Source organism: Enoplosus armatus, chromosome 3, assembly GCF_043641665.1.
Source record: "Enoplosus armatus isolate fEnoArm2 chromosome 3, fEnoArm2.hap1, whole genome shotgun sequence".
Taxonomy (NCBI): domain Eukaryota; kingdom Metazoa; phylum Chordata; class Actinopteri; order Centrarchiformes; family Enoplosidae; genus Enoplosus; species Enoplosus armatus.
The window spans coordinates 6,327,734-6,354,803 of NC_092182.1; the positions used below are offsets into that span (position 1 = coordinate 6,327,734).

Sequence of the window (27,070 nt, forward strand, 5' to 3'; positions counted from 1 at the left end):
CTTTGTGTTTTCATCTCTCATTTACTTGCACATGGTTCAGTCACTCTCCTCCTCTCCCTCCCATCTCATTCGCCTTTTCCCTGCGCTGCTCTCTTTCTTCATTCTCCTCCTCTTTGCTCTCTCTTACTCTCACACTGTGAATTGTCAAGGAAAAGCTCGTCAGTCAGAGACATCCATCCAAATGGCGGACTTTGTCGAAACCAAACACTCTCCCACGAACAAAAAGACGCCACAGCTTGAGCAGCAACACCTCACTGATATTTTTTTAGGCCTCTGGCTGTGCTAACAACAAAATAGGTGTTGTTTGTGTGTCTGGAACATTTCACTACTTTGCCCCTTTCTGTGTTGTTGTGGTTCATGCCAAGATACCAACAGGATACTCATGCCCCGTTGGCAGACAGGAAACAGAACGTTTGCCAGTTGAATGAAGTTGCCAACTCACAAAGTCAAAGTTGTGCTGTGTGCTGAGTTTGTCCTGGTCCAGACAGTCTACAGAGTTTCATATCAATCAAGCCAGCGGCCTGTTAGTCAGTTGAGCTACATTTGAAATATTCCTTCAAGCTCGCATTCAGTGTTGAAAGCTAACGATCCCTTCTTTGTTTCTGTATATTCACAGCTGCGAGCCCACGCAGTGGACATGAATGGTAACCAGGTGGAGAATCCAATCGATCTGTACATCTATGTGATCGACATGAACGACAACAGACCCGAGTTTCAAAACCAGGTGTACAACGGCTCCGTGGCTGAAGGGTCCAAACCAGGTAAGAGTTATTTCTACTCATCGTAGATACGGCGGCATGCTGATACAGGTGTAAGTGCAGGTTCCACCATAAAATGGAGGTGGCAGCTTCCCAAATTATTATTAAATCTTTCCAAATTATGATAATATTCCTTTCTTTAACGACACCCTGTTTTTGTTGACAACTATCATCAAGCTAATTCATCTAGGCCTAAAACACACTGCAGACTATACACACAATACTTCCATTTTGTTCCTGTCATTTTTTATTTTTACAAAGGTGAAAGAGAAGGGGGAAAAAAATTTGAATTGATTCCCCATTGTTAGACACTGTGCAGTTCCCAACTTTTATGATTTATGACCCCTCAACTAAAGCAGTGTCCACTTGCGACCCCTCGTTGAGAAAACATTTACAGATTACAGAAAAGCCTGTAGCCTGTAGAAAAGCCTTTTTTCTTCTCTCCTTTCTTGTTAATCATCTCGCGACCCCTCAGATTTATCTTGCGACCTGTTTTGGGGGCCCCAACTCCCAAGTTGGGAACCACTGCGTTAACAAATAGGGGTTCCAATTCCTTCATATGGAAGAGTTTCATATTTGCGTCAAATTTAGGGATATCTAACATTCAAGCTCAACAGCAGAGCTCACATTGTGACTAAAGTGACGTCACCTTTTGTTATAGGAGGATGATATGAGCTCAAACTGTACTTTCAGTTCTGATTTGGCTGAGTCATAATGAAAGCCATTAAAAAAACTGTAAATACAAGCCTGTAATCATCTACAATTGTAACAATTGAAATGAATGCACGGACTTATGCACACCACTTATACTGCCACTATGTTTGCTTGTCTACTGCACTCTGCAGAATATTAATAATGCAATAATCCACTTGAAGTTGTGCTTGAGACTGACTTATGAATAGCTAAAACATTTTGTTGGATTAGTTTAAAATTCTAACAATTGCAAGAAATGTTTTAAATGACTGAAATGCACAGCCTCTTACTTGTTTACTTTGTAAACTACTCGAGTCTTTTTGGGTAACTCTATTTCGGTCAGTTCGACCAATCAGATGCTCTTTTTTTTCTTTTCCGTCCTCCGAGGGCCCTTCAGAAAACCCTAATGTTTCAATCTTACTTACAGTGTCCCTGAATAAATTTGGACTTGTGTGGCCAACCAATATTTTGAGGTGTGAGTTTGCCGTGACTCTTCAAGTTTTCGCCTGGTTCAGATGAGGGCAAGTTCACAAGACATTTGTGTTCCAGTGTCTTGGCTGGATGCATCATTATCCAATTCTGCAGAGCATGGAGAGACGTAGACCTTCCCTCACAATCAGGGAACAGATCTGTGGTCAGTGCGAAGCCAGAGACGAGAGCAGAATGTGCAAGTAGCTTTCATGTCTTGACTGGAAGAACTCTTGTTCTAACAATCAGACCCCAAGGACCCATGTTTGTCTTCACAGTGTTCAGATATTGTTCTGCTGCAAAGTTTAATCTCGAGGGGATTTGTAAACAATATAGGAAAGCATGTTGTGTGTGTGTGTGTGTGTGTGTGTGTGCGTGCGTGTGTGCGTGCGTGCGCGTGTGTGTGTGCCTGTGTGTAAGTATGGGATTTACTGTGTGTGTGCGTGTGTGAAAAGTGGTTACTCCTCAGTGGAGCATGGATCTATATACAGAGCTCCTAATTAGCGAGGGCAACCAGACAGACCAAAAGCTACTTTCTTCGTTTTTTTTCACTCTGATAATCTCTGCTTACTTTAAAATGAGAGCACGCAGTGACAAAAGACTTTGAATTAAGTTTTGTTTTGAATGGAATGCAATCTGCGATACCAATTAACAAGAAATATATTACATTATGTACAGTATAATTGCTCTGCTCTTCATTAAGCAATTGCTGCCATGTAACATTTATTTTTGTAGCGCGCAATGTCAGGTGTTGAGAGTTTGGTGTCAAAAAAGCTTATTGTGCATGGAGCACTTTTTATCTTCCTTTACTCAGCCATTGGTGTTTGAATTGATGAATTTTAATTAGGAAAACAGGCTGCAAAGCCGCGTTGGCCTTATTGCCTGTTTCAGTCGAAGAAAACAGGAATGACTGCGATTCGTCTTCAGTGTAGGTTCAAGGAGACATTTTGTACTTTTCTGGCCCATTTAAGCCTTTAATATATACTCTGCCAGTTAAATCTTTTACTCACTAATAATGGACCCAGTTTAGACCTCAAGTTAAGTGCCGCACAGTTTTACTGAAGTCAGTTTTTATAGCCAGCAGCACTGCAGATAGAGAACAGGATACACAGCCGAATGGCAGGTATGCACTTATCATTAGTATTCCTTCTGACTTTGTACGCACCTAGAACTCTGCTACATTTGATCTAGGGGTGGGCGATATGAACAAAACTAAGGGATAGCTCCCGAGGGGCAACCGCTATTGCCAAATCTCTACCGGGAGACATATTTCTACCATCGTATATACTGTCATATCGCCCAATCCTAATTGGATCCCAAAACCATAAGCAACTACCACAATATTCAATATATATAAGATTCAATAGAGGAACTATCTGAACTAAAATAGAGAGGAATATGAGGCACTCCCAAGCTCAAATAATACTTATTTTTGGCTTGAGAGTGCCTCACATTCTCTGGATTTTTCTCATCTTCTCGCTTTCAGTCTTCAATTCTGCCTATCCTGAAGAGCAGCCGCTGCTCTATTTTTTGATACTCATTGTCTATTCTGGCCGAGTACAGCGATTCACCTGGCTTCTACACGTAATAATATACATTTCCTCTACTAAATCCCTTAAACTAAACCCTCATATCACACATAAGTCTGAAATTTTGAGGGATTATTAAAAGAGCCATCGGATCAATAAGATGCAGTAATCACTTTCGCTGAGCTCCACAGTGTGCAACCAGAATTTGCATGTGGCTTGCATCATTGTGGGGAAATCGAAAGATGACCGTGGAAATCCCAGAGGTGTTACTCCAGGTGACTCTTTCCATCCTGGCAGCAGGTGGTGTGTTGAAAGCCGTCCCAGCTTTGCAGCTGGCAGGTGCTGCGCAGGGCAGAGTGTCCAGCGATGCTGCTGGAATATCTCAGTATCTGTGTCCCGCTGCCCACAGCAGGTTTAAACAGTGGTGAGACATCATGGAATACTGATATCTATTACCACATAATGATTCACAACAGTTACAGGCATGTTGTGGCCATGCACGTGCCTATCAGGACACAGAGAACTCAATAATGAAAAGAAAAAAAAACCCTGCAAAGACAATATTTCACAGTAATAAGCAGTGAAATAGTTGAGTGGGTTGTGGCTATCATGAAATTTGTGCCAAGCAACATGTATTGTACAGAAATCAAAACCCACAAGCAATTAATAACATATTTTCTCACGTACCTCTTTTTCGCTTCACCGTGTATGGGCATGGTGACAGAAGTCTCGGCGGCGGAGATTTCAAAAGCCTTGGGGGGAAAAAAAGGAAATTATCTGCATGGTTAGATTCCATTTATGTTAAGAGTGATTTCTTTAAACATTAAAAGGTTAAACAATTTAATTCCACTATTTCATCGGAAAAGAAGTGTGAAACTGTCCAAATGAATCCAAAATTTGTCAAATATTGCTGTTATATTTAATTCATGTGCTGATGGCTCGCAGCCAGTGCTCATGTCATTCCAACAGAAACTTAACTGAAGGCAGATTCATCGGCACTGTCTTGGCAGAAAGGTGAACCATGATGCATTGAAAGTAGAAAGGCTCATTGCATAGTTTTCTACCACACCAATACAAGAGATTAAATCAACCTGTGCACAAAGGAAAAGTATGCTCTCTGTCTTCAGTGTGCACAATGAATAATCCAAGTATATAGAAACATTTTTGATATTTGAGATATTTTAAAACATGGGCGGAATAGCAACAAGCCTTTTCTATGGATATGGTTGTAAAAATAAAAATAAAAATCCTTGGCCCCTATTTTTCTTCTAAATGCCAAGCAAAGTGGGGGATGCGTGTAAAGCTGAAGTAGTATCACATTCTGTATCTATACCCAGATATCAAAGGTTCTCTGAAGCATTACAACACATCTCCATATCTAGCGTGGCGTGAAAGCCATCAAAGAGGGAGACCTACAGGGAACCGCCCTTATCGCGGTCACCAGATGTTACGTGGGGAGAGATCCGATCAAACCGTCAGCCAGGTTCAGTTTTAAAACAGCTTCATTTGTCACTCCCTGCCACCGGGCCCCCCCGGCACCGCACCAAATGAACCTGTGACTAATAGAATTTAATTTGTGCAGGTAATCAAACGTAACAAAACAGTACATGACAAAATGAGCTATCTGATCACATTCGGCTCTTGTTAATGAGGAATAAATGGGATTCAATCTGAAACTAGGAGGATTATCCTGGGAAACCTGCTAAATGTGTGCAAATAGGTTCTTTTGGTAGTTCTCCTCATTTAGTATCATAAAAAAAAAAAAATCACTTGTGGGCTGCGGCTCAAGAGCTAGTGTATAATAAAATAATAAGAAATACTACAAAGACTTCTGCCTTTTCAAGGTCACCAAAATGATGTGAATTTCTATAAAATCTTCAAGACTGTGACATGAGACAGTCCTCGCGTTGTGTTAAGTGGCCTTAAGTGGTTAAGATGTGTCAACATGGCGTGACTTCTTCAGAAAGCTCTGGTGTTCTGAGGCCGCAGTGTGCTCAGAACATCTGCCCTGTGATGTTCTGTCGCTCTGCTTCCCTCCCCCGTCTCCCCGACTCTGACAGCAAGTTGTCCCCTTTTATGGACCGTCTTTCTCAAAAAAGGCCTTCGGAAATGAGAGTGCAAGATCAAAACCAGCAGCTGAGTGCCTTCTCTCACAGTCGATTTGCCCTCCCAAGGGGGAGGGGAGGGACGGGGGCTGCATCTCTCTCTCCTCTTTTTCTCTCTCCTGAAGAGTTTGCTAACAGTTGCAGAGAGATTTAAGAGACTTTCTCTCTCCGTCTTGCCTACGGGGGTAATTAGGCATCAGCACAGGAGGGGAGAGGTGGAGTGATGGAGGCGAGCAGAGGTGGAAGAGGTGGAGAGAGCAGCGATGCTTTTAATCCGTACTGGACCTAGACTTTGTGAGCAGGTGGTTGGTCCTGACATGTATTTCATGGTGCCAATCCAGAGCCACATGAACAGTTTTTATTGACACAGCGGTTTGTGCCGCCACCTCAGTGTAAACGTCTGTTTCTGTGTCAGTTTTCTTTGAAGCAGTTTGTTCCTACAGGCAAGCAATGTGGAGCAGATAATCCACTAGACCTGTAGGGAGGTGTGTTTTAATGTAGACTATAATACAGTGCCATGTTGTCAAAACCTCATCTGATCTTTGAGTGCTAACAAAATAATCCCTATTTTATTTTAGTTGAAATGATACTACTTCGTTTAGTAGAGTTCAGAAATGCTGCTGGCTCCTTTGTAAACGTTCATATGTCTTTTTTATAATATCCTCAAGGTTTAGGGTCATGGCCACCAGTTTCATTCTTCATGCAATGGCTGATGGCTGTAAATACTATGAGGCCCATGAGCCTGAAGGCTGGAACACACTTCTCTTGGCTAAATGTAGGCAAACGTGCATGAAGTTTGTTTGGAGATGTTTGCAGGGCTGCTCCATAACAGTCGCCTCTGCATAGACACACTCGTGTGTCTTCGGAGTACGATAATTCCAGACTTAGCCAAGACATCTATGGAGAAGAAGCCAGTCAGACACAACAAGTCATAATACACTTCTCTCCTATTCAGTGACTTTTTATGAAAGCTATTCCCATGAATTCGTAAAAAATGTGGAGACTTGCGAGAGAAAGATTTAATAAAGAATAGTTAAATTTGGTGATACAGAGGCCGAGACATCTTGAGCTTTAGTCCGTAGAATGGATCAACAACTGGATCCTGCAATTCCCTTATTGCAAGTAGTCCACGTCCAAGATAACCCTGATGACATCATCTTGACAAAGCTCCATGAGGGCCACAAAAGAAATGTTTTCACAAATAAACTGATCCTCATCTGTCAAAACAGCTGCTAATCTTTTGTACAGATGATTAAATCAGGATCGTTTCAGGCCCGTCCGAGCCTTGGAGGTGCTCAAACCACTGTAAAATAAAGAACATAAACTCTGGACACTGTTGCCTTCCTGTGGGACAGACTGGAGTGGAGTGGACAGCCTTCAGCCCCTGTGTCCTTGAGTATGAGTCGGCTGGTAGAGGCCCACAGTATCATGCTGCCTGTTTCTGACCTCATTCGTAGCTGGTGTTTGTGAATGGTCCGAATGGTTCGACTCGTGTCCTCAGAGACTAGTGGACTCCATCAGAGGCTCTTGTGTGAACACTGTGCGTCACCTTCATCACTTCCCCCCAAGATCCACGGGTTTCAACCTTTTCTCTTTCTTCCCTTACCTATCAACCTCTGCTCCTTCTCACTCTCTATCTACTGTACCGCAGCCACTCTTTCAACCTCTATCTTCCCTCCACTGATGAGAGTTATTATCCTCTTACACCGTCCATCCCCTCTCGCTCCCTGACACCCTTGTACTTTTGCTTTTAGTGGTCTTTATAAACCCTCTATTCTCGTCTGCACGTTCTTTTTCTGCTTTGCAGTTTCCTCCTCTGCTACCTATCTTTGCATCTGTGTATATATTTCCCTGGTACTGCTCGATCTGTCTGTGCGTCTTCCTCTTTTTTTTTGTTCCATCTTCCCTCTATTTGGGAGGCAGATGTTGACTCTGGCTTGCTAACGTTCAGGCCACAGATAGACCTCGTCAGTGATCTCAAATCACATGAGCAAAATGGCCAACAATGTGTGCGCCTGCCGCCAGTTGAATTTTCAGCTCCAGCAATTTTGGCGGAAAAGCAATTAGGATTTGGAATTAGTGTTCAAATTAAAGAGGAATTAAACAGGCCCAGAGATTAACCCTTTCAGGCGTGGCCACCCCTCTTTGAATCTGAAAGCGCTCCATCATGATATCCCTGAATCCTCCTCATTGAAATGAAAGGTAGCTGCACCGACATGTGATTCAAAATCACGTCCTCTCCCTCCCTGCGGGACTGGAATGGTTGATTATATATTGACGCTGTCCCCGGTGGAATAGCAGTAATTGTCTCTCTTCTTCCTGTCTTTTGGACTCGTTTCTCTTCCTCCAATGGACAAACTGACAAATCCTGCTTTGAGACGTAATGAAGTTTGAAATAGAAATCGAGGCTACAATACTCTTCATACGGGCTGTCACAGGAATGATGGTGCCATCTAGACCCAATTATGGGAATAGAGACACCTGTAAATGCCCAAATTTGATGGCTTTTGTGATTATTGAAAATTGCTGATTTGGTGCGTTCTCAGCATGGCACCCACCATCATGACCACTGATGGTCGACCACTGATGATAATGTTTTCGTTTTGGGTGGCAGTGGCATATTTTTATAAAGCATCAGGACTTTTATCCAAATTTTGTTTCTAATTAATTTAAACAATACATGTAGGTTTTATAATGACCACTTTCTCCCCATCTCCTTTTTCTACTTCAGCTCCTATATCCATGTCTCCCTCCTTTTAGACTTTTCTCTACTTACACCGTCTTCTCATTCAAGCATGTTAGTGCTTCAGCCGTCTCTCCTCTCTCCTGTCCCCCTCCTGCGAGCTGACAGTCCCTTTTTTTTCTCTCGGCAGCAGGAGCAGCCTGTAAATGGCTGCCTGATGGAAAGTGACATTTTCACAGAACCCTGTGAGGGAGGCGAGGTGATCTCTCCTCTTTCCAGCACAAAGTGCTCCTAATTGCCTGGTCGCATTTGTGAGCCCAGCTGACAAACTCTTGCAAATCAATAATTCTGCTCGGGGAAGATGCGGTGACACGGGGCCTCTCACCCTTATACGTGCTGTGAGGACAAACACACACACACACATGCATACAGGTGCACACATGTACCTGTACGTATACGCAGACATACATACACTCTTTACCCACACACACACACACACACTCCCTCCGCCTCACCACCTCTGTGCTGTCTGCCTTAAATGGCAGTGTTTATCCGTGATTCTAAGACAAATAGGGAGAGAGCATCGGAGCATTAAGGGCAGCCACGGTGTCGCTGAAGGCTGAAATAATGGATGGTGGAAATGGCAGAAGACCCAGCGCTGCTCATTACTAAATGGACTCTGCAGAGGTGGAAACTTTGCCCCACTAGCTTGCTATATACAGAGTACAAAACAGCACAGCTTAAAATAGGGGCTTATTTAACAGATTTGTTTGTGTTTTTGTACTCTGTTCTGTAATGGCGCTCCCTCTAAAAGTTGCTCGCCAAAGAACAGAGAATGTCACAGCAATTTGCAAAGTCTGATTGACTTGTTTCTTGTTTATAAATGGGTTTGTTGTCTTCTGAGCCCCCTTCCGTCTCTTTGATATTCTCTACAAATTCATTAACGGTAATATGCTTACAAGGAACCTTCACTATGCCATATGTATTTTTTATGTATTTTAATGAATGTCGCCTGCATGTTTTTCTGTCTTGCTTTTTTCCCCAACTTGACCTCCTCTAGTGCTGTGTGCACTGATGTGCGTCTACCTCGCTCTGAGTCTCCTTAGCTAACTAACTCTCTCTCTGCAGGCTCGTCTGTGATGCAGGTGACAGCCACCGACTCGGACGACTCCACCACAGCTAACGGCATGGTGCGCTACCGCATCCTCTCACAGACGCCCCACAGCCCCATCCCCAACATGTTCACCATCAACAGCGAGACTGGAGACATAGTTACCGTGGCAGCCGGCCTGGACAGAGAGGTCAGTATCAGATATGTGCATTGTGTTGCTGTTACTCTCATCATGTCATCATTCTGTGTCTCATTTGAGTCCACCAAGCCTTCAGATCAAACTTTGGCTGAAATTCAGGGACTTGATATCTTATTATTATTATCTTCTTGGCCTTCAGCGGTTTGGTTGATCCATCCAGTAGTTAAAGAAAGGCTAGCTGCTTCCCCCCACTTCCAGTCCTTATGCTAAGCTAAGCAAACCTTTTCTTTAACAATTTCTTTAACCACCCAGCCACCAGGATGCCCATTCTGGCTAACCAGCCACCGACTTGCTCCCATATGTCCGACCCACTCAAGAGGGAACTTGAAAACAAAGCCTTTCCATTCAGTCATTCATTATTTCACACAGCCTTTCTGCAGAGACCAAACCCCACATCATACACACACACACACACACACACACACACACACACACACACACACACACACACAACACAGCTGTGTAGTGCTTCACAGTAGCTTGGGTCTCCGTGGACAGAGTAAAGTCAAATCAATCAAATGCAGGTTAGCAGCAATACAGGTCAGTTACCATAATAGATGCTTCCCAAGTCTGCACCTAACATTGATTTTAATGTCTTTATCTGGTCTGGTCATTTAACCCCAAAATATCTTATTCTATATCTTAAGGGACTATCTTAAACTCCCTTAATATTTGTCTAATAATTAACTTTCAACCAAAACTAGTTAAGTTAAAATTTCACTAGTCATTAAACGAAATATATGCCTTTTCTGTTGATAGTGTAAAGTGTTTTCTGGATGCACAATGCTATGAAATAACCAAATAAATATCTCAACCTGCAAATTCCAGGGCTTCCTGCCTCACAAATCCCAAATTTGATCCCTGGACGTAACTAAACCTTAAAAAAAAATCAGGATCACTTTCAGCAGCATTTGCCCTTTCAAAAATGTCAAATAAAGTAAACCAAGCACAAAATTCATTCATTCATTCCAGTCATTTGCCTGTTTTTTGTGTGTATAAATATAAATGAGAGTCTGATATCAGCTAAGTACATGTACTGTAATGATATTTCATGTTTGTCTCAGTGCAGATATAATGGCCAGTTTGGCCACGCAAATGCAGCACCTCTCTGCTGACGAGGTCGCGGGAGCTTTCTCTACATTGTCTTCTTTCGTCTCATCCACCGCTGATGTGTGCGTCTGTTGCTTGCTGTGGTTGTTTGCCAACCCACACACCACCACAACACACATTGTACCCGCTCCCATCTTCCATCTTATTCTGCTAATGAGGGAGGTCACGCAGGGCCAACTTTTGTTTATCTCAAGCTGCATCAGGTGATTGTGGGCAGTAGTGTTTCATAGGAGATTGTTCGTCCTGCAGCCATTCTCCCTGACAGACACACACACACACACCTTCCCTTATCTCTCTGTTAGAAGATAAAAAAAAATACTGGCAAAATCAGGGAAACGTTCAAATTCATATGCCGCCATTATGAGGATAATCTCAACCTCGTAACTTAGTTCGCTGATTTTACTACTGACATTAAAGCACCGCTGAGTGTGTCTCATAATGTTTATATTCTGAGAAGTCCCGCTGGTCCCTCTCGGCACTAAACCCGGCCAGGCAACACTTTGGAAATTAAAACAGGATTTTAGCAACAGCAAGGCGAGGGTATTTGGAGAATAATTACGGTTAAAATCTCAGGAACAAAACCAGGTTTTGATAACAGAAGAATACAATACATCAATGCTCGTTCCTTATCCAAATTTTATTCGGAGCTGGCGTGCCATGATAGCGTGATACATTTGTGGGACAATATAAATGAGTCTAGTGAACGCGAGCCAGCTCTGTGTCCCTGTTTCCAGCTTGGCCCAGGCGGCAGCAGTAGCAGCTGATGTGAGTGAGGGAAAGCTCATTAATCTGGACACATCAAGCCAGGCTCAGTCCCACCTGCCTCTGATCCTCCCACTAAAACTGGGACACACCTGGGAGTTCACCCACCTGCTGTCAAGGTCATCAACACAAACACGCAAACACACTGGGCACGTGTTCGCATACACACGCCCGTGAAGTTATGTTTGTCTCTGAGATGCCGTGAAAGCTCACACAGAGCGAGGAGTAGCAGCGAATGTCATGAACAAGATCCAATGTGTCAAACTGGAGTGTTGTATAAAAACATGAATATGCTTATACCCTATAAACACCTTTGCAGCACTCTCCTCTCCCATCTCTTTCTCTCACACTCAGCTAATCCTCATCCACCATGCTGGTGTCTAATTAGAATATTCATGTGCTAATTAAGGGGTGAAGCAGGTTCTCTCGTGTTGAGGAGACCGGGGGGGTACATGGAGGTTAGCCTGGTATCACTTACCTCTGACACCGCTGAATACCAATTATTCTCCCTCACTCAATGCCCGCAACCCCTCTCCTGCCCTGACCTCACATGCTTCCAACGTGTCTCCTGCCTGCAGGCTCACAAGCTGGGCTGAACCGTACACATGTGTGTTTGACTCCATACATCCTAAATATGGAGTATAACATGGCTATTTGTGTGAGGACTCTGGATGAACTGCATTTAAATTGGGGGACAAAATTAAGATTAAGATTGCAGTAGGTGAAGGTTTAGGTTATTTATATGTATGCTGTACTAAAAATAGACTCGTCTGTCAGTCTACTGTAGAAGAAATCCATGTCTAATGAAGTGCAACTCTGGTGCAGCAGGTAGCAGAGTGGGAGATGTCAGGGTGCCACAGCTGGTGTGGATGTTCCCTCTTTGTGCCCCCTTTCCAATGGCTCCGGTTCCACTGGCATGCAGAGCTGTTGTCTTTCATTACCCCAGGCTGTCTCAGTCTCCCATGAGCCCTGGACTGGAACGTGGCATGGTGTGGCATGGCCCAGCGCCAGGCTGTCCGCCAGGCCGATGCCAGCTCTACGTTTGGACTGTCTTGCTGTCGATTAAGACATCGCCTGGACTGCCTCAAGGACATGAGCGCCCACAGCCTGGCTCCATCAGGATCTGCAGGGATACAGACTGAGAGCAATCCTCCTAAATGGGTCTGGGGCTTCATTGAGACGCTGAGTTATGTTAACTCGCCGCCCTGTACCAAAGCTCCAGGAACCAGAGCGCCAAGCCCATCAGCTGAATGAAGAATATTGATGCATTAAGTTGGATGTTGACTGCTTGTAGCCAACATTCAATCAAGAAAATATTTACTCAATATCCACCTTATTATGTGCACCTAGCTAGTATTGAGTTGGACCTTGTTTTGTATTCAGAAAAGCCTGAATTGAACTTTAGTTTCAAACCATTCTGCCCGCCCTCTCTTGTAGATAATGTTTTTCCGTTTTGGTCTTGGTCAGGTATTCACTGATTTAAAGATCCATATATTGATTATGTATTTGCCTCCTTTCAACAGCTCAGGATAAATATTCACTACCAAAACAACGTGTTTACAGACATTTGCAAGTCCATTGTTTTTCCTTTGTCCATTCTGTGGGTTTCCTTCTTTACCCATCGACAATCCCATGATGACTCTTTGACGCCAGTCTATTCTTTAAAGGACTTAATCTCATTTGTTTACAGTAGAATTCACCTAATATGACCCCATAAGGGCCTTGTGGCACAAATGATTTTGAGGAAATACCAAATGACCTATGGTCAGATATTTTGCATTGTATCTGCACAAGGCATGCCCTTACACAATGCAAAATCAGATGCTGTAATATATAACAGTGTTTCCCCTATATGTGACCAATGTCAGTGTTTACCTGCAAATCATATATACATATTTTTGGCTATGTCCATCATACAGTAACTGCTGGTCAGAGATTTCCCTTTCTTTTTTTATGTTATTTCATTTCCATTGTTTTATTGTTTAAGGCCTCGAATCAACTGCATGTTAGAAACCTTCCGCCGGTATCTTGGTCTATTGTGAGCAGATTGTGGTGACCACACGCCCTCTCTTACTGATGAGAGACCTGATATGATCTGCTGCGGCAGAACAAGAGCCATTTTCTATCTGGCATTCCTGTTTGTTATCTGTTTGTGACGTGCTGGAGCCAGCAAGTGTGACAACAGCATGTTCATCATGGTCATATTTGCTTAATCATGTCCTGTCCTTTGTATTGTAATGCTCAGTTGGACGATTAACTAAACTTAATGCCCAGTCGTGTTGCATGCTTTATTCTAGCAGCTTTATTCATATGTGACTCACAGCTTTTATTTATCCAGTATGTTACTCTGAGCTGTTTGCGAAAATGTGGAGGCGGATCTAATCAAGTGGATTCTAAGTTTATATCTCAGATTTACCTTCGTATCTGAGTGACTCTGTCTCTGCAGTGGGATTCAGAGAACCGTGCTTGCAATAAGTCACCGCTGACTTGTGTTCTTTTCAAACCAGTGTTGAGCTGTTTGTGTCCTCACCCCAACCTGAGAGACATCCCTGCGAGGGATGAAGAGAGGAATGGATGATGAAGATGGAGACAAAACAGACTTCTCTTCATATTTTTGGTTCCAACTGGGAAAAGATGTGAAAATAGAAAATAACTTTGTGGAAGTTTACTGTATTTCATCATCACAACCACCCAGCTGCAGGTACTTCACTTGTTACTATAGATATCTCTCTGCAACGTGGATGTGTAACTGAACTGAAAGGAACTGAACTGATTTGACCTAAACTGAATGAGATGGAATCGAATAGCATCAAATCAGATGGAGTAAATTTAATTGAAGTGATCTCAGCTGAACTGAGCTGAAACTGTAGTTGGGGAGGGGGGTCACTGACAGAGAGAGAGAGAGTGTAGTCAAAGGAAAGAAGGGAGCTGGTCTCTACAGTTTTAGCCACGAGTACCGGGCCATTTGAGACAGATTGTAAGTGACAAGCTAATGACTTTGGCCAGTGGGAGCCTGGCAGGCCGGAACTCAATCCACAAATGACACAAGTAACAGCAAGTCTCTCACTCGTCTGGCCTCTTTCTCTTTACCCCCCTTGAGTGGTCCTTTACAACACACCCAGAGAAAATGCACACTCAGCTCAGGTATGATTAATTCACCACTGTACATGTTTTGCCAGAAAACCACTCATCTCCATTTACTTGTTTGACATCGCCCTACACGTTCGGACCATTATTTCCTCTACTTTGCTCTTGCTAACAGAGTCTCACTGGAGCACGAGTCCATTTGCTTACAAATCATGAGCAGCCAGGTTTTTTCCCACCTGTCCTGTCTGCTGCTTGGCTTGAATTTGTCGAGTAGCTAACATTGGTGGCCTGAAGCCATTTTCCTGCTTCTTTCTTCAGGTCTGCTGGATGGTAAACTACCTAATTTTGGTCTCTGTGAAAAAAAAGAATTGGGTTTTATTGTTGGCGGATCTCTGTGTACAGGTGTTTCCATGGTCTCTGGTGGCTTTCAGCTGTGGCAGATTAAGTCCATGAGGCTCAAGGCCTGTGTGGGGAGTCTGGGCTGTTGCTGTTGGTCGTGAGACAAGAAGCTGCGTTTCCTGCCAGCGCTGGACTCTAATCTAACAGAGAGATTTTCTGTTCAGCACTTCTATAGGACTCATTAGAGAGCCCTTTACTGGCTTGTTAGGGCAGCCACTTTTGGACAGCAGAGTGTGCTTGGCTCTGTGTGTGTGTGTGTGTGTGTGTGTGTGTGTGTGTGTGTGTGTGTGTTTTTGGTGTGCACATGGACGTGTATCCCCGGTGTAAGAGTCTGAGTGTCCCACCTGTTCCCACTCACTGGAGCATTAGCAGATATGTATGTGTGCACTACAAGGGCCATAAACTCACAACTGCCCTCAGATGAGTGATATAACCCTGCAGGACGGGATGCATCAGCCACACCTCCTACTGTGTGACAGCTCCACCTGCTGGCTCAGCTCCAGCCATTTCTCTTCACCTGACCAAAGAAAAAGGCGTCCATCAGAGCTCGAGCCTATTAGCTTCCTGCAGCCATCTGGTGCTGTTTCTAGATTGATGTATGTGACGGGATCTAAATGAGCCTGCAGAGAGGCACATTCATTGGAGGCTCTATTTACTGAAGCGCTCTATGTGGGGAGATGGTATTGATATTTCATTATGAGTCTAATAAAGGGCAGCCTGTATTGAATTATCATTAATAGGATTGGTTTGGTGCAGATTAACATGTCTGCGCACTTCATAATGACTTGGAGAGATGCTAAATGAATCCAGTTGGGTGTTTTAACTGGCCTCAATGGTTTGACTGATCAAACAATCAACTGCATCCTTCACGACTGAAGAAAAAAAAGAAAGAGTGGGAGGGAGAAGGGAGATATAGAGATACACAGAGACTGGCAGAAAGACAGACAGAGAGATAGACAGATAGAGAACAGACAGGCGGAGAACACTGAGCAACCGAGATGTGATGAGAAAGATAGCAAGAGATCAAAAGCAGAACAGAATGTGAGTTAACAAAGAGAACAGAAAAAACCAGAGGAAGAAAAAAAAGCCATGACTTAAGGAAATAAAAAAAGCAAAGAAGCAGCCACCTAAGCAGGAAGCAATAACTCCCCCGTCTACACCTACAAGACCTCTGCCTGGGTTTGTTTTCGTTCCTCCAGGCAGTCCCTGACATCAGTGCCACTGGCCATCAAGTTGTTAGAAAGCGTGACCCCAGGATGAACACAGCAAAAGCTAGCCTAGCAACAGACGAACATTTGACTATCGATAGGACGCATTGTGGATGCTGAACAGAGCAGAAGGCCCTGTGTGCCGAACACTGGCCTGTCCTTGACATTCAGTCTCTCTCGCTCCCTCACTTTGCTGTGGCATAATAGAGGTTTGAGCCAAATGGATTAGTAGGAAGAGAAAGAGACCATAAAGCAGATAGGCTTATACTGCTAGGATGGAAACACACACACAGTCGTCTTTCCAGTGGCGAGTCTGGGGAAAAAACTGAACTTTCAGCACCATGGACAGTGTCACACTGCTGGGATGTGGATGCAGTGCCTCTCCGCCTCTTTGTTTTTTCATTGTGCCTGAACAAAGCTCAACGCTTGATGGTGTTTCCTTGTCACAGCACTGTAAGATTGCAGTGTGTGCTGCAGCACACTCTAGGGCAACTCCCCCTCACTGTAACTGGACTACGCAAGTTCACCTCCTGGTATTATCTGCAGCACTGTGGTGCATCTGAAAGTGGCAGAGCCTCCATTAAAATGAGTGATGATCCAGGTCTGTTCCCACAGTGGAAAGCCAAGACTTTTAAGCAATAATGGATGGGCCTTTTACCAACACATTGCTCCCTCCCTGCTACTTTGTGTATGTCTATTCATGTGTGTGTGTGTGTGTGTGTGTGTGTGTGTGTGTACACTGTTTACTATCTGTTATTGACTAAATAAGGGGTTCTAACTGACTCCAGTCGTTCTGTTGTTTCAGTGAATGGGTATCTACAAAAGAAGGGAAGGTGTGTGTGCTCAGCTGGTGGTTTTCATGCATTCATTCATATGACTCACTATGTCATTGTCACATGGCAAAAATATCTAATTTGTTGATCTATTTGTGTCCAGGTTTGTTGCATTTGAAATATTGTTCCCTGAGTATGTTTTCTCTTTTCTTCTTCTTACAGAAAGTGTCCCAGTACACCATCATTGTCCAGGCCACTGACATGGAGGGCAACTTGAACTTTGGCTTGTCCAACACAGCCACAGCCCTTATCAGCATTACCGACATCAACGACAATCCCCCAGAACTGACAGTCAGAACGGTGAGTCCTAAATTTTCCCATCAATATTTTATTGATCTGTGTGAGATTTATGATTCGAGATTTATGAAAATCGAATAGTTTAAGTCGTATCAGTCCTACAGTCCTATCTCTGTATTAAATCTTTATTTTTCTCGTCAAATTAGCAGCCTCTTCCTGGTTCATTCAGTTGGTGGCTGTCATGGCCGTTTATTTAACAGCTCTTTATTGAACATTAGAGAGTGGTTGTATTTTCACTATTTTGTATTTCGGGGAGGATATTACAGTTCTGTCAAAGGGGGTAGAATGAAATATAGGATTCAGCCACCCTCCCTACCCCAACAGTCCCTTTAGAGGATGTATTCCTATATGCATAAACAGGCAGGCCAGAGGTCAGACTCCAACAAAACAGTTTCACCTCCAGGTTTGACCTTGTCATTTTAACAATTGCTTATTGAGTCGCTATGCTACCCCACTGTCCCACAGAGCCACTATGCAACATATAGCACATGAGGGTATATTGTTCTCATATTATCCTCAGATATTATTAGAAAATACACTATCTGGTCCCTCTCAAAGACAACATTGAGACGAGGGGGATGCATATACAACAGCTGACATAGATGTGAGATAAGGACAGATATACAAAGAACATAAAACAACACAGTGACAGATAAAGAAACACCGTGCAAGAACAACATATGGAGAGACAGAAAAAAAAATCAGTTTTGGTGATGGGTGGTGTACCCCTCCCTCCCTCTCTGTGTTTTCCCTGCCAGCGGGGCCTCTGGTGGCCACCGCTTGCCTGCAGGCATCTGGCCCTGGTCCCTGTGACCTCCACATTGGTCTGACAGGAAGCCCGCTACAGCTGGTCCACTTAACTATGACACTGTGTGTGGTTAGATGGGTGGGGGGTATTTGTTTTTGAGAGTGAGAGTTACCATATGAAAGTTTATTGATGGGGAACCAACTGAAAGCAGAAGCTCTGCATTTATGCCTGCATGCCTTTACGTTTCTGCATCTTCCCCCACATATTGCTCATATTCTCTATTCTCAGCCTGGTCACAAAACAGAAACAAACGCTGACCGCAGCCCGACAGACCTACAGGATTGTTGCTGCTCTTTATGTGAGCGCTTGGATTTCTGAGATTCCTGAGAGAGACAGATGCTGTCTGCAGCCGAGCTCGGAGGCAGAGCGAGCAGTGTGTCAGCGTCACACACTGTGATCCCTGTCTCCTCAATGGGGCCGTCGGCAGTGTGCGTGCCAGTACAGTTCCAGCCGCATGCTCAGATAAGAGCTCCCCAGCTGTCAGGGGGTAGAGCTCACCGAACAAGGCTGCTGCCCCGCTCAGAACTGCCCCGCTCAGAATTGAGGGTAGCTCTGGACCAGAGTTCTCCCGCTAGCCAGAAAATGTGCTGAGCTTCAGTAGACACACAAAAACACATGTACATTGTCCTTGGCATATACAATACAGAGTGATGAGACATGCACATACATGCTGTGATAAACGTTTGTCATCTCTTCAGGGCCTCATTACGTTCCCTGCAGCCCCTCCTGAGTAAATGACTAGATTTGCCTGAGCTTGTCAGTAAAGGAGCAGTTGACCATATTTTGGTGTGTTATTCAAAGGAGCAGAAATGAATGAAAATGTGTTGTATGTCCTTTGCTTAGACACAAACAGCAACACACTCTTACATGAAACATCCACGGCAGGAGATTGTTCTCCACCAGATGCCGTTTCCACCACTTTGTCAATCTCTACGTCTTTTGTTTTGTTTTGCTTCCCACACAGGCAGCTAGACTTGGAGCAGTTCAGTAATTATTTGTGCATGACAGACACGAGAAGAATTCATTGCTCTCTACGGGAGGCATAGAGAAAACATAAGCACGCTAATTAAGTTAAATTGCTTGCGGGGGTGTAAACCAACTGATATATAGCATCTAATATGTAAAAAAAAATAATAAGCCACATGTTTTATTCATTACCACCACATGGGCCTAAACGCGCAATGTTAGCGCTATGTTCGGCATTATGTGATGACAAAAGACAGTGGTACTTGCCTCAATGTATCCAATCAAACTATCTAATCAAGCGTATCACCCCCCTGCTAAAGTGTACTGCCATTCAGCGGACGACGACAAAGAGCAGGAGCGTTGCTTGAAAGACTTGTGGGGTTGAAAGCTCGAACTCCCCAGACACACAGGTTTACAGATCTGAATGAGTGCTGAGTGATATTTGTGATTCACCTGTAGAGCTTCTAAATACCTGAAAGAAGTGGAGTGCCAGAGATTATCGCCGCTCACCACTTTCCCCTGCTTCCCACTTCTCGACTTTAATTTGTGTTAAGAAAGAGCAGACTGCGAGAAAAGGCAGTTCTGTGGAACATGAAAAACGAGCGCCTGTTGCCAGTAGCTATATCTTTATTACACCATAGTGAAGACATAACGGCCGTCTTAAGTGGACTGATGTCAGTCTGATATTAGTAGGAGTCTGTTGGGGTACATTTATTCCTACGTAATGCTGGCATTACCGTTTGGTGTTGTTTTCAACGCCCCGTGAAGAAAAGGACGAGCCCATTTAGTCTTGCTGAATCGTAGCTCAGACGTCTAAAATGGAACATTTTCATTTGCAGGGTTAGTTTTCAGTAAGAAGGCAGTAGATTTCCCCTGCTGGGCAGTGCACCTTGATGCAGATTTATTTTCTAAAATGATCTGGGGTCTGTACAGCACTGTAGCCCCACTAATGTCTCCTGGCTAGACTGCAGCTCAAACATTTGAAGGCTGGTTGTGTCTATAGACAGTTTAAAACATGAAAAGCAATAATTAGAAGTGACCCTGTATTAGCTGGGCTTTGTTTGGTGCTGACCTTCATACATGTGAGGTCTATTGATATGTCGGAGGTTCATAAAGTAATTCATTACCCTGACATAGCCTGTCAATGAGGATGCTTATGCTTTGAATGGTTATGAAAGTCGTTTTTCTCTCTGCAGTCAGTCAGAATCAGTGAAGAACAGTGATGCATTCACTTACTGTTGTACGTTCTGAAATGCATTAAAATGGTAATGCAATCACTTAGCTTAGAAAAAAGTTAACAAACTACATAGTCAGTGACTACGAATCTTCAAACTGAGCTGAATGAATTTCCACCTCTATATGTGTTAGCATTCACCCTTTAACTGTCACCTGTGGCCACAGCGGCTGCTGTTACACAATCTCGCTTTAAAGCCAAAATAGTCAGCGACAAAAACGGTTTTGTTTAAGAAATTGAATTACTCTCAAAGTAAAAACTTCGTTCATGGGGGGCTTTGTTTTGATCCCGTACATCGTCTTAACTTTTCTTCAGAAAATGTGTCTAATGTTGCTGAGCAAGCTCACACTGTTCCTGAGGTTTTCCTCTAATAAAGTTCTCTTTGTTGAATGTTTAAAGGGGCAAAGCACATAAAGTTTGTATATAAAGCCAGAATCTGTAACACTGAAAAAACCTTTTGTGACATAACGACTCAAATGAAAGTTTAATGATTCTTTTTATTTTTTGTCTCATTTAAGTTTTATATTCACCGGCAGAGTAGACTGAGGTCCCGTTTGACGATTACCTACAGCTGAATCTTTTTCCCCCCCTTCCTTGTGACTACAAAATCCTTCAGAAACTCGAAGTCTGTGTCTCTAGTGGCTTATCAACGGGTCCACATTGCATTTTAGAGAGAGTGGCCATTTTGGACTACAGTCAGCACCATTGTGTATGCCTCTGAGAGAGCACATTCCATTTGGCCGCCTGACAGTGCGGCCCAACAAGCTTGGAAGGTTTGTGGTGGTGTTTATGCTGAAGCTCGGGGTGGAAATGAAATGGAGGAGTCCACACGCCAGAGACTGAGAGTGCATATTTAATTTGTTCTGTGCTTATCAGCCTGGTCGTAGCCTGATAGGAGAAGAGGATGCAAGAGGGGAGGGAGGGAGGGAAAGAAGAGGAAGAGAGGAATCGGGCAGTTTGGACGCCGCTTCAATCCCACGATGATGAAGCCATTAAAGTGAACAGCAGCTGGCAGACACGCACCGTAAACAAGTTAACGCTTCACAAGAGGAAACGGGGATTATCGTCTGACAATGAGAGCTTTTAGTGTGGATGTATGCGCATGTGTGTGTATCTACCTTTGAGTGCCCATCACTCTGTAGCCAGATAAATCCCTATAGAGGAGGACATGCATCCCATTGCGCCGTAAATTCTTCTTTGAGCTCTGCAGCTGTCACCAAGTTTCCTCCAGAGTTAGTTCAGAGGGGAGTTGTTTAAGATTGCAATATAATGAAGATCATTAGCCAAAGATTATTCCTACCGCTGCCTTAATTACAGCACTTATCTAATTGCTTATTAAGACCTAGATTTGGTGAATGCACAGAATCTAAATGAAACGGGTAAACACTTAATTGAACAAATCCATTAGTTCAAATAAAGAGTTTCATATGAGCAGACATGGAATAAGGGACAGCATTAACATAATGGAGGATATGATTCTCTATTATCCACATTTAAACAAATACATATTTTTTCTTACTCTCCTCTTTTTCTAATTTCTCCCCCATTTATTTTACCACCACTTCCAGTTCATGTTTCAGTGCAGTGAGCATTCTTGGCATGACCCTAAAAGCACTTATTTGTTTTCATAGTAACAATTATGAATGAGGATGGCACAAGCTAATGTTTAAAATCTCAATAAATCAACTTATTAACGTGCATTAGCCGACTGCTGGAGCAACGTCAGCTTGATGTTATCTCTCCCTGTTATCTCCCCTCCCTCCTCTCTCCTTCTCTTCCTCCCTTCCCTCCTGCTCTGCAGTTTTCAGGGGAGGTGCCAGAGAACAAGGTGAATGTGGTTGTGACCAACCTGACGGTGGTCGACAGGGATCAGCCCCACAGTCCCAACTGGAACGCCGTCTACCGCATCGTCAGCGGGGACCCCTCTGGACACTTCACCATCCGCACCAACCCTATCACCAATGAGGGCATGCTGACGGTGGTCAAGGTAAAAAACAAAGCTGTACATGTGGCTCCTCTACACACATGCTGATGTCTCATATTGAGCTCTTTCAAAATGAAAGCGGACAGTTGTTCTCCATTATTATTCCACACTGCATCTTGTATGTTTCCACCTGCTCTGAAGTGCCAGATGTTGACGACTAAGTACTTTGGTCTCACATTGTTTTAACTGAATTATATGTCATTTCTCAAATTGGAACGCAGTTAGAACCAATCTTGCAATCAGCTACACTCATTTTCCTCCCATCTCTCATCATTTTGCATCCCTCCCTCCTTGTGGCTTTCTTTCCAGCCGGTGGATTTCGAGATGAATCGTGCCTTCATGCTGACCGTGGTGGTGTCCAACCAGGCCCACCTGGCCAGCGGCATTCAGTCCTCGCTTCAGTCCACAGCGGGAGTCACCATATCAGTTCAGGATGTGAACGAGCCTCCCGTCTTCCCCGTCAACCCCAAGACGATCCGCTTTGAGGAGGGCGTGCCGGCAGGGACCACTCTCACCGTGTTCGCTGCTCAGGACCCAGACCACTTCATCCACCAGGTTGTCAGGTACTTTAAAGGACACCACAATATGGAGGGGTCACTTATCTGCTGAATGTAATACTTCAGTAAACTGACACAACATAAGTACACTTCGTCGTCCTGGATCAATGTTCATTAAAAATATTGATTATAGCAGCTTTAAAGTGGTAATATGACAGATTATTTTCTTTTTTTAACTTTTATTTAGTATTTTATACAGTATGAAGGAAAAAGGGAAAATCTTACATACAAGATCATTAATAATAATTACAAAAAAATAAAAATAAGAAGTGTCAGTTGTTTGAAAATGCATGTAGCTTTAAGAAAATGTAGGATGAATGAAATAACCTCATTCATGTAACATAATGTTATGTGTTCCATAGCATTACAGTAGTCAGAGGTGGGACTGCAGCTCCTCTGATGGCCAAAGACTTTCCAATATGTGGTGTATCTCCCACTGAATCAGTGTGTCACAGTGTTTGTCCCTCCTCTGTGACATTCTCAACCGCCCCCCCCCCCCCCCTCCACAGCCCAAGCTCCATTTACCTTCCCGTTGCCAGGCGACTGGTGTGAAGAGGTCATCCTGTAATGAGTTGGACACTGTCTGCCCTCCTTAGATCCCCATCTTCCTCTTCTCTTCCTCCTCATTGATCCCTCCCTCCATCCTCCCTAACTGGGACGACACACACAGCGGGCATCGTGCCATCCAGGCATCGACGCCGTGCGATAGAAACTCCCACATGCCCACTAAGGTCCAGCGGCACCGTTCCACTCCATAGCCACCTCCAACAAGAGGGATTGATTTTTCTTAATGTCAGTGAGACGGCCCCTTCCACTGAGAAACCCAGTGGAAATGTTACTGAATTGAAAGTGAGGGAAGTAGTGGGAGATGTACTCATATATATATATATATTGTGCAGAACAGCAATACCCACGTCGCAGGTTTTCTTCTCCTAAAAAGACATGTCATGCAAACTAAGTGGGCTGAGCTCTTCTGCCCTTAGAGAGAAGTAACTCCTCTTTTACTCTCTTTTCTGTCATCCCTCCCTCCCTCCCCCTCGCTCCCGCTGACCCTGTCACTTTCTTCTCTGTCAGTCTGTGGGTCTGTTATTGATGGGACCTCAGAGCTGCTGTCTTCTCCAAAGCAGCTTGCCAGCAGACAGCCTCCTCGCTGCTGCTGCTGCTGCTGCTGTATTCCCATTAGGTGACCTCGCTTGAACCGTCTCTGAAGCACACACAAAAGACACAGAAATGCACAACGTTAGACGCTCAAGCGCGGGTGAACACGCACACGGGCACCCGCAGAGGATGAGTGAAAGGCCTGTGCATGAGCAGTGGATGGGAGAGGAGGCCGCTTGTGTTTTTTTTTTGTTTTTTTTATGTTTTTGAATTCCTTTGAATTCCTTTTTTCTCTCTCTGGCGGAAAGGAAAGAGAAGATGATGTGAGGCCGAGCCTTTTTCCTAGCTGACTTTACTGGTAGCTGTGATTGAAGTGGCAGCAAGAGCTAATGTATGTGTGTGTGTGTGTGTGTGTGTGTGTGTGCGCGTCTGTTTCTGACTTAGGTTACTTTCGGGGACACATTTCAGACTAAAGACCAGTTAATTGGAGACGGGTTGTCCAATTGGGGACAGAAGCCGTGTCCCCAATTCAGAAAAAGCTGATGTTTGGGTCAGTGGTTAAGCATAGGGTAAGGGTTAGGCAAGTAGTGGTTAGGGTTAGGGTAAGTCTCCAGGAAATTAATATAAATCTTTGTAATGCCCCACAAAGTGACTCTAAAGTATTAGAATATTAAGCCTGCAGATTGAGGACATTTTTGTGATGTGAGGTCATGTTGTTCGGTCCTCACTTATAAAGGCCTTAGTTCAGGGCTTGGGTTTAGGTTTAAAGGGGTACTTCTACAATTTAGTATTGCACTTCCATGAATCTGTCACTCACGAGAGACAAATTAAAAAAAAAGGTCAAAATCGAAGCAGCATATCCTGACATTTACACAACGTCTGCGCAGCCTGAGTAGCATTTGCAGCACGTTAGCAGAACAGAATAGAGGCGTATCTGATCCTTCAGAGGCCTTTAGTCTGAAGTCCAGCATGGGTCAAATTCCACAAGAGGTGGATTCTACAATTCCCACAATGCAACTCAATAGCATCTTTCATTAGATCCTCCCAGCCTCCTAAATGGCCACTTCTTTCAAACCCCACACCTCCTGTTTGTAATGCAACACTTGTGTTAAATATTTTATGGGTGGAGTGATGGATGAGTGAAGAGTGGAGTGGCCTTTTAAGGTTAGAATTAGTGGTGAGTATAAGGGTTAATGTTAATTAGGGCTTGGATTAACCCTTGTGTTTAGTTGATATTTGCTTGCTGATTGCTGTTTGCTTTATCCTGCTGTATGTGTAAAACTAATAACAACAATAGCAAAAAGAATATTTCCATCACATATTTTTTCTTTTCTTCTGATTTTATTAAAGCCCAGTATGTAGAACAGTATTGGAGTTGTAACCCTTCTTTACATTTGATGGTAACATAAAACAGCATTACAGCATTATTACACCAAATAAAGAACGATTTCATGTTTTATGTTATATGGGCTATGTATAAACAAAGATGTATTCATTTAGTCTGACATAAAGTCATTCACAGACCAAGACATTCACAGTGCGTTATCCCACTGTACATAGTGGTTAGTTAGTTAGTTAGTTATGGTCAGTGATACCCAAGAGAGGTCAAACTCCCTGTTAGACCTCTTACTAAAAGAAAACATATAAAACAATAATAAGAGGAATCTAAATAGACTTATTTGGGATTTGGAAGGGGTAGTCCTGAATAAAAAGTACTGCCAACACCAATCACAGATATAGAGAATATAAAATCTATTGTATTTAACAGCAGAATGAAGGCATCATTTCCTCTAGAGGACTATGTCATCAGTTCAAAATCATGTTTATAAGCAACTCTGATGAAATTAGGAAAATGAGGTATGTTTTTTGAGGGGCCCACAGCCTACCTTCAGGTAACCTTAGGGTTAAGGGTTATGGCGGTCCTCACAAGCATAGTAAAGACACTTTGCTCTGCCAGCTGAAAATGAAGACAGCAGGAGGTGACATCTTGTTGGCACAGGAAGGAGATGTGAGTGCCAGGCATGACAGAGTCTAACCTGCAGGGCAGCATCACATCCCCACCAACGCTGTATGACAAGCTCTTTCACTAGAAATTAGATTTATATTCATCTATTTATGTTATTCTCTCGAGAAAAAAAATCTAAAACCAGTGTGTACCAGTCCAGAAGTGTGTGTCTTTGCTGGAGGTGGAATTTGTTTTCTCCATCTCTGGCTAACCAGTGTCAGCCTCCAACGCCTCCTTTCCCCCTCATCACTTTTTCTACAGACCGTTACATTCAGAAACACGCCTCTGATCTCTCTCCCTCCCTCAGTATGCTTGTGTCTCTAACCCCGGCCTCCTGTCACTGTGGTGACACGCTGACCATCTACCTACCAGGGATGACTTCTCGCTTGTCTGCAATTAACCATTTCTCATTAGACGTGAGAGAGAAGCACTTCATAGTTGGTAATGGGATTTATAGACTTTAATTGCAGCTGTCACTTTCCGCTGTGTTGATGTCACGACCGGTGATGGCGATGGAGAGTTGCTGTGGCGGCTGTGTGGGTACAAAGAGCAGGGAAGTTGTTAAGAGCGCTGCCTGGTTGTTCTGCATATGGGTTCAGGTTTTCGCCGGTCTTCATGCTAATGAGCTGCTGCTACGATAAGCTCGGCGAACATATGTTCCGCTCTCCATGTCACTGTAATATTTCAAAGGTGCTTGGCTGGTATTGCTTATTATGGTAATGAACATTCAACATGATAATGGGTACTTTGAATCAACAAATAAAAGAGGGCTGCTAGAATTCAAGTAACAGTTGGCTGCGAAAGTTAATATGTGGAACATGTTTCTGTATATTTGCGTTTTGGATTTAATGAAGTATCTGGCTTTCTGTGTGTGTGTGTGTGTGTGTGTGTGTGTGTGTGTGTGTGTGTGTGTGTATGTACAGGTACTCCAAGCTGTCAGACCCTGCTAACTGGCTGAAGATCAACAGGACCAATGGTCAGATCACCACCATGGCCCTGCTGGACCGAGAGTCCATGTACGTCAAGAACAACGTGTACGAGGCCACGTTCCTGGCATTCGACAATGGTAAGTCTGGTAAGTCGGGATGACTGTGTGTGTCGTGATTATCTGATAAACAGTAGAGAACATACACAGACAATAGAGGCACTTTCTAGCCACATTAGCCGCGTGGCTCT

At 43.7% G+C, this 27,070-nt stretch overlaps 1 protein-coding gene across 1 annotated transcript in view; it reads left to right on the plus strand.

Annotated features, from left to right (window-relative positions):
- Positions 1-27,070, plus strand: part of cdh4 (cadherin 4, type 1, R-cadherin (retinal)) — a 56,427-nt gene that overhangs the window by 21,084 nt on the left and 8,273 nt on the right. Inside the window, exons 3-8 of the mRNA XM_070902116.1 lie at positions 617-761; positions 9,365-9,537; positions 17,108-17,245; positions 22,052-22,237; positions 22,544-22,797; positions 26,818-26,960. Of these exons, the coding sequence (XP_070758217.1) occupies positions 617-761; positions 9,365-9,537; positions 17,108-17,245; positions 22,052-22,237; positions 22,544-22,797; positions 26,818-26,960 (1,039 nt within the window). The remainder of the gene's footprint in view (positions 1-616; positions 762-9,364; positions 9,538-17,107; positions 17,246-22,051; positions 22,238-22,543; positions 22,798-26,817; positions 26,961-27,070) is intronic.